The sequence below is a fragment of the Chaetura pelagica genome, unplaced genomic scaffold (assembly GCF_000747805.2).
Source record: "Chaetura pelagica isolate M959 unplaced genomic scaffold, ChaPel_1.0 scaffold222, whole genome shotgun sequence".
NCBI lineage: Eukaryota > Metazoa > Chordata > Aves > Apodiformes > Apodidae > Chaetura > Chaetura pelagica.
The window spans coordinates 853396-861791 of NW_009952711.1; the positions used below are offsets into that span (position 1 = coordinate 853396).

An 8396-nucleotide genomic window follows, 5' to 3' on the forward strand; every position below is an offset into this window, starting at 1 on the left:
GAGGTTCCTGCGGCATCTGCAGCCCGAGGACATGGAGATTCATTTTAGCATTTTTCTCCGTGTTTCCCCTGTTCTTTTGCTTAGCTTTTATTTAACCTTTTTTATTATTATTGTTTTCCCTTTCGTTTATTTCCCTTTTCCTGTGCTCTCCCCTCCCTTTCGCCCGCTATTTCGTTGTCCCGTTTCCCCGCGTCTCGGCGTCCCTCAGGCGAGCGCGCTCGCCGGTGTGCGCGGTGGGACCGTTCCCGGCGCTGCGCGGACGCGCATCCCCGCGGCGGTCCGAAAGGGAGTCCGCAGCGGATGCCAGCTTAAGGCTGCGCGCCCCCGGAGCGATTCCCTGCGGAGGGGCGTGCGCGGAAAGACGGACCCGAATGGGACCGCCGGCATCGTCTGGGCGGCCGTCCCGGGCAGCAGCCGTGTGATGAGTTGAAATTGGAGGAAAAAAATAGTATTTTGCTGCATTTTAATGCACCTGATCGCGGGCTGCTCCTGCATTGGAACCTCTTGTTGCTTTTTTGTCACTTCTGTCCATTTTTTGTTCCGTTTTTCCCCCCAGTCTCCATGGGTTTCCTGTGCATTAGCAGAAAAATAAGGAGAGCACTTCAGTGGCCTCTTGTTCAGTTTTAAATTCCCAAAGACTTCTCAGCACAGTGGCACGAGTAGCTCAAATGGTCTGTAAAGCCTTATCCATGCTGGAATTGCGATTGCTTCTGTCTTCGTGCTCTGGTCCTGTCCTTCCCACATGCAGTCACCTTTTTAATTTTACACATGGAATTCGACCCACCTGTGTGGCTCAGAAAGGACGTGGTGGCTTTATATTTTGGCTCAGGAAGGGCAGGCTGTGCATACTGTGCTTGGAGGAAGGAGGCAGGATGGGTTTTCCAGCTCAAGCATTTGTTTTTTTGTACGAGGTGCCGGATGAAACCCCAGAAGCTGAGGGGGAGATGAGGATTTGCATAACTGTTGCTTGACTATTTGACTCACTCTCCCCAGCCTGTCCCCAGCCCCTGCCACACCTTTGAATCATAGAGTCATAGAATTATTAAGGTTGGAAGGGACCTTACAGATCATCAAGTTCCAGCACCCTTGCCATGAGTAGAGAACCCCATCACTAGACCAGGTTGCACAAGACCTCATCCAACCTGGCCTTAAAAACCTCCAGGGATGGGGCATCAACAACCTTCCTGGGCGACCCATTCCAGTTCCTCACCACCCCTATAGTGAATAATTTCTTCCTAATATCTAATATAAATCTCCCCTCTTTCAGTTTAAAACCATCACCCCTTGTCCTATCACTATCTTCTCTGATGAGAAGCCCCTCCCCAGCTTTCCTGTAGGCACCTTTCAAGTACTGGAAGATGCTATAAGGTCTCTCCAGAGCCTTCTCTTTGAGGACTTCAAATGTTGAAAAGGAATGTTTAAGTTAAGGAGGGAAGGAGGATGGTGTTTGGGGCACCCACCTCAGCAGGGGCATGTGTTGTCACCAGGGGATTCTGGCTTCCCTGCCCATTCCTGTGTGTGCTGAGGTGCAAGGTGGCCGTGGTGTCCTCAGGGCAAGGTGAACTCACCTGTCTCCTGCCTGTGTGGCAGTGGTGGGGTGGCCATGGCACTTTTCAGGGTTTGTGGTCTGACTGCTGTCTGCCATTAGCCTGGCTCATTTGCCAGCAGCAGAGCTGAGTTGGGAGGTGAGTGGTGTGAATGGCAGTGGAAAAGTATGGCTGGCTCTTCAAACTGAGGTGACCCTGTGGGACAGATGATGGGAGCCTTCACAGCACTGGCGTGGCACAGGTTGTCCTGTCCATGCCTGGGTGCTTGGCAGGAAAGTGGGTGCAGAAGAATGACTTCAGCCTGAGCCGGAATCCACGGAGTCCTGAGTGAGTCAGTATCTGCATGTGTTAACAATAAAATGCAAAAATAAAATGTCAGAGTGATAGGAGAATGAGACACGTCTAAGAATTCAGCAGCTTGGCAGGGGTGCTCAATGTTGCATCACCTCTTTTCTGACTCCAGGGCAGGGTCCTTCCTTGCTGCTATCCCAAACCTCCCACCAGCTTAGGAATAGGAAAGGTTCCAGGAGAGCCAGCCAGCCTTCTCCAAACTGTTGCAAAGCTGTGCTGCAGGCACACCTGTGTCAGTGCAGGGCAGTGTGCTGGCACCAGGCAGGCATGCTGGGGCTGGGCTCAGTTCATGTGGGGCAGGTAGGAAGGGGTGGGCAGTGCTGCAAGGGCAGGTTAGCAGAAACCCCCTAAAAAGGATTTGCCAGGGAAATGCTGAAAACCCTGAACCTCTGCAAGGTGATGTATGAAAAACTTTAAAATTATGACAGGTCATGTTGAGAGGCACAAAACCAGCCCAATTACCACCACGTTTTACAAACAGGTTAATTGTTGGTTCATTTTGGGAGGAGTACGTGTGTGTTTATGGCAAAGCAAATAGTAAAACAATAGAATAATTCGGGCCAGGAAGGACCTCTGGAAAACCGCTTCCAGGTTGCTTGCAAATGCTGGAAGTATTTGCTAGTCAATACCAAATGCAATCTCTCCTGTCACAACAATTACTCCTTGCTCTCTTCCACCCAGTGTCCAGAGTTTCTGACCATTTTAGGGGCAATTCTGGTTGGATTTGGTGTGAGAGCTGGCAGGGGCAGCCCGGCCGCAGGGTGAGGCCGGCAGCGCTTCCCGCTCTGCAGAGCAACTCTTTGCTTTTCACTTCCAAACAGAAATACAAGTTCCCTCTAGAACGGGGAAACGGTAACAATTTTTTAGTTTGCAGCAGATTGCAAAGGCTGTAAATGCTGATTCTTTCAGAGCCAGCCATGGATTAAGTCCATTATAAAATTAAAACAGATGGAACACAATTTCACTTACATTACAAAAAAGGCCAGGAACCATCTGCAAATAAGATTTAGCATTGCAAAGCTATTGTTATCATGTCACCATTAAAACCTTTGATGAAGGGTTTTCTTTTATTTCATAAACTTGTTCACATGAAACAAATGTTTTATTTATCCATCTTCCTAAGATAATAATATTTTATTTAAAAAGATCACATGTCTCAAGAAAAACGGTTCTTGGTTCTAACAGAACATGTGAAAACAAAGAAATGTTGTAAAAGTCTAACTATAAACCTTTGGGGGCTTCAAGGGGGAGGATGTAGCAAAAGGAGAATTCCCTGTCCATTTTTCCTTTAAAAAACATTTGCTTGTGTTTGGGGACAATGTCTGATACTGAAAATAGATAATTAATGAGATAATGGGATACTGCATGTCACCTCCTGTCCAATGGGATTATCTGATGGCTAATTATGGACAGATTGTGATTAATGTGATTATGGATTGGATATTAATCTGATTCTGGATTGATCTAGTTATGTTTTAGTCTGCTCCAAATGGTTAATTGGATCTGAGATAATAGAAATGCAGCTTGCACCAGATTTTGCCACATCAGTTGATGAAGTATCTTTTGATCTGGGTGGGTTGCGAACAATAAATTATTTACAGCTGTTGAGAAAATGACTCTTCCTTAGAATGTAGTCATTCATTTTATTTTTGAGAGCCTTTGAAAACAAAATCAATATCCTTTTTAAAAGGAGATGTTGACAAAAGAAAGGCACGTACATAACTCACAAACAAATGTGACGAAATTAAACAGTGGTTAACCCGGTGGCCTAATGTCTGGTGATGCATTTGAATTGCTATGTGGAGCTTTGGGCTCAATTCTTCTGAGACCAGCAGGGGTTGGGAGCATTGCAGGGGAAGAGGGCCCAGCTCTGGGGAAAGTGGTATTGCACAAGAGCTACTGCCAGCCCTGCTATTGATTAAGAATCAGCCATGGTGAAATGGCAAAGGGAGCCCTTGCCATTTTTTCCCCTCCGGATAAGCAGGATTCAGAAAGTTCATGGGCACAGAAAGGACTCATTGGCCCATCTCATCTGGCCTCCCTCATACCAGACCATGCAATTGGACCCACTGTCATTATGTTTTCCCCTTGCACTGAGCCTGTTAATTTATGGTTGACCTCAGTCATGTCTCCCAGAGATGAATCTGGTCTTGGTGTAGCCTGCCAGGGTGGGAGAGGCTGCCCCGCTCCCTCCAAGGCCATCCTGCTTGGTAACTACTTTCACAGAGATGGCAAATTAAGTGTACATTTTAGGTTCATCCCCCAGCTACTGAATCTTGTTATGCCATTAGCTGTGGGATTAAAGGCAATGGGTAAGTTACAGCATCTCAGACTTTGTGAAAGGGCAAGCGGGGAGGTGTGTTAGCCTTTGTCACCAGGTGGCACAAGCTGCCAGTGGCTTCACCAGAAGGTGCTCCTCTCTCCAAAGACTTTGCAATAAAAAATATAAAAAAATAAAGCAGGTCCCGAAACACAGAAAAGAGAGGCATACTGAAGCTGCTGTTCTTAGCACTAAAGTGTTATTCCCTGAACTGATACTGAAGAAAAAAGGAAAAAGCCCCTCTCCCTGGAGTGCTCAGGCCTGGAAAGGGCTGTTCACCTTTGAGGGATTTTAGGCTCGGCCTGTCCCTTTCTCTGCCAAGCAAGCGCCTAGGGCTGGCAGGAGCAGGAATACAGTGGCATTTGGATGCTTTTCCAGCAGTGTCACATGCAGAAATAGCAGCTACCTATTTAAAAAATAATGCTGCTATAACCCAGCAGAGAATTTTACATGCATCTCCCATTAGTGACAAGGCAGGTGGCCAAATGCCCGTGGTGGGGGTCTGCACCAGCAGGTGAGCAGAGCTCTGCACATATCACCACTGCTCCCAGGCAGAATAAGCTGCCTTCCAAGGGAGCCTTCCAGCAAGTTAGGGGGGGTCCCCTTCTCACCTGTGACTTTGGCAGAAGGGGCTTCTTTACCTCCTCTGGTGACCTTTTCTAGGAATATGCAGCAAATGTGATGTGATGTTGCTCCCTGACTCCCTCATTACTTGACTGGCACCTGGAAATGATTAGCAAGGGAGAGAGGAGTGTTTAAGAAAGGGAAAACATGTGCCTGTGGTAGTTCAGTAGGTTCAGTATCAGTAGAAGAGTTGTCCCTGATATGGGGTGGGTTTGGGAGAGCTCTTTCTTCTGTTCTCCACTTTGGAAATAGGACTCCTGGCCTTGTCCTCTCTCAGAGGGCTGCTGTAATGCCTGGGGACAGGCTGCTAAGCTGAACAGACAGGTGAGTGTAGTGAGGTGGTCTGGGCAGAGCACTGAGCACACCTCTGCTGGTGGTTTGTTATGAAGGCCTGCCCATGTGTCAGTGAGGATGAGGAGCAGAGGGCAGGACTTTGGGGAGAGTTGTCCCATGCTGTGCAGAGGGTCTTGTGTTTCTGGGGAAGGGGTGGTGCAGGGGGATGGGCAATGTCTGGGGATGGCTGAAACACTTTGGCCATGTGAGCTTGCAGCAACTGGGCGTGAAATATTTCAGCAGCAGGGGTCTGTCCTGCTGCTGCTTCTGAGATGGGCGTTTGTCCTGTCTCTCCTTGCTGCCACCCATCCAGTGCTGGGCTGTGGGTCCTGCCTGTTGGCTCAGAGCACCTTACTGAGCTGTAAGCAGGTTGCAGTTGCTTTAGTGTTATTGGATTTTGACAGATTAGGAGGGGAATCCTTTCATGTGTTGGGGAAGCTTCCCAAATGAAGCAATTTTAATTGATCTGAGTCAGCTATGCCCAGGGCAATTGCAGGAGGAGTAAGCTAAGGATGACCCCTGACAGAGGGGACTGTCATAGCATTAATAACAAAATTCCTGCCTTCCACTAAATCCCTTAGTCATGAGTCTGTATTAGCTGGATTCCATATGTTTTATTTAGGAATTATGTGTTTTAGGGGAGCCAAAATCCGATTTTAGTGGAGATGTGATTGCATATTTGTAATGCTTCTTGTTTCACTTGGCTTTTGTTGTGATACCAGTGCAGGTACCTGCTCTTGTTTGCAACCATATTTTTAGAAGTTTAAGTAGCCCTTGTTATTGATTTTTTTTTTCCCCTTTTTCCACCTCCCAATAGAGTGAAAAAATGTAATTCCCTTTCCAATGCAGAAATTGGGTCAGCAGATCCTAATGAAATAATCCTGGATAACAATGCACCATACAGGGATCTGCTTCTGCTAATTAATGAATAATTTTTCTTTCAAAATATGAAGTACTATCCTCTGCCTCCTATGGATAGTGACTTCTCCTTCAGTGGAACCTGTTTCTTTCATATTTTACCATTTTTATTATTTTCATGCCCTAGGTGGGAAGGACAAATAGAAAAAAAAGCTTTTTGCCACGGTTCAGCTAATATGGATCATGCTGATATAATCCCTACCTGATTACAGTTACAAGCTCCTAAAACACTGGCCATAAGTGATAAAGACTTCCTTTGTGCTTCAGGGTGTAATCCTCATCAAGCCAGTTTCAATAAGGATTATGTGCATCTGAAGTGTTGCTGAGGTTTTGAATCAAAATTATAAAGAGAAAATGTCATTAAAAGCCTGTCAGGTCTCTGGGTTGGTGACACTACACCTTGAAATCTGACCTAAAGGGTGGTGATGTCACTCTGCTCATGAAAATATGATGTCTACTGTTAAGCCAGATACATAGTAAAGAGATCAACGTGCTCTGAGCTATGATGCAATTTAGGTCAATTTCGATAGTGGCTTTTGTTTTGGTCTGAGGTATTAAAACCAAACCCAAATGAGATGGGCTTGTTTTTGCGCTTTTGGGTGTACTTGTGTTTCTATTTTATTAAGATTTCATTCCATGAGATGTACATGTTGGAAGCTCAGTTTTGGAGTTTAAAATAGGATTATGAAATTGCGTGCCATGACTTTAATGAGTAAAACACCTCAATTAAAACTACATCATGGCCAAATTAAGCCCAGGATTGTCTTGTTTTGATGCCAGTTTTGCTTTTGTTATTTCTTTTGTTGGATTACCTGGGGTGCAGGTAGAGATTTCTCTACTGTGTAAAACTGTATCTCTAAAGCATTATGCTGCACTGTAACTACCTCTCAAACTGGAAGAAATTACCTGCTTCAATTATTCTCTTCTCAAGCCCATCTCAGGGTCCTGTGACTTCAGAAAAATCATCCTTCCCTTCATCTTCATGATTTATTATTTTTTTTTTTAACCAGGTCATTGGCTGAATCCAAGAGATGCAGAGGAGCCCCAAACACTCATTCTGTTTTCTCTATTTTTGAGGGACGGGATGAAGGGTGGAGCCAGGCCTGGGCAGACTTTAGAGCAGCCCTGGAACTGCTTCAATCTGTGCAATCAGGCACAGGCCCTGAAGGGGTTTTGCCACCTCCTTCAGCTCTACCCTCCACAGCCCTCCCTCGGAGCTTGGGGTGTTTAGGTAGGGGCTTGGGGGCCAGGGAGCTGGAATATGCAGTATGGCTGCTTTACTTGTGTTATAGAGGCATTTGAGATTTGAGACAAAGTAAATTGTCCACTCAGATGCTTGTGTTGCTGGAGCTGGCTAGCTTTTGCTGTACAGCGGTAGTACTTTTTGGCATCTGATGTGAAAATTGTGTGGCAGAATAAATTTTAGAGGTGATCCCGTGCCAAGACTGTGGCAAAGCCAGAAAGCCTTTTTGATCAGTTTGGCTTTTGCTTTTCTACGGGTGCCTCAGCAATGCAGAACGAATCACTGACACGCTGCAGATCACTGCTCCTTCTTGGGAGAACAGTCCAACGGCTGTGATTGTTCAGGGGCTTGTTGGTGGTTTTTTCTCCCCTCTAAACTACGTTGGTAGGGGAAAGAAGAAACTGCGTTTGTGGCTAATGATTTCCAGGATGGGAGGTCGGCTGGGAACACCCCAAATCTGTGTGTGCTCCAGGGCTGGGGGATTGGTTACTTCAGTGTGGCAGCAGCTGCCAGCTTCTCTGGGACACCAGGTTTTCAGAGAGCCACAGCACACACTGTAGCAGTGAATTTGGCCCGAAACATTTTGTTTCATTGATTTAAAAAAAAAATCTGTCTCTTTGCCACCTGGAAAAAAAATTCAGAGGTATGGAAAAAGCAAACAGCAAGTCCCAGCTTGGCCCCTGGGTCACCTTGGTGCTGTGGAAAGGAATAGGCACAAAATGTCTTGCCTGAGTTCTGAGAAATGAGAATAATAAATAATACTAAAAAAGATGTATAAATTATTCAGGGCACAGGAGCTGTTCCCCAGAGCCGTTGCGGGGCCGAGCCGCAGGGCTGCGGGTGAGGCAGCAGTAAATCCGTCCGGGGCTGGTGTTGCCTGACTGGGCTTGGGAGCTGTCAGGTCGTTTGGACAAGCGGTGGGTGGCACCGTGACAAGTGGCCCCAGCTGCTGTCACCGCGCTTCGTGCCCGCGGCTCCTTCGTTCTGCGTCCCGGGACGCGCGGACCTGGCAGGGATCGGGGCTGGGAGGCTGGCCGGGGGCCCGCCCCTCTGCTGGGCC

The 8396-nt window shown here is 47.0% G+C and overlaps 1 protein-coding gene across 1 annotated transcript in view; it reads left to right on the plus strand.

Annotated features, from left to right (window-relative positions):
• Nucleotides 1-8396, plus strand: part of ETFA (electron-transfer-flavoprotein, alpha polypeptide) — a 47154-nt gene that overhangs the window by 5566 nt on the left and 33192 nt on the right. The window contains exon 4 of the mRNA XM_009994496.1: nucleotides 209-418. Coding sequence (XP_009992798.1) covers nucleotides 209-418 — 210 coding nt within the window. The remainder of the gene's footprint in view (nucleotides 1-208; nucleotides 419-8396) is intronic.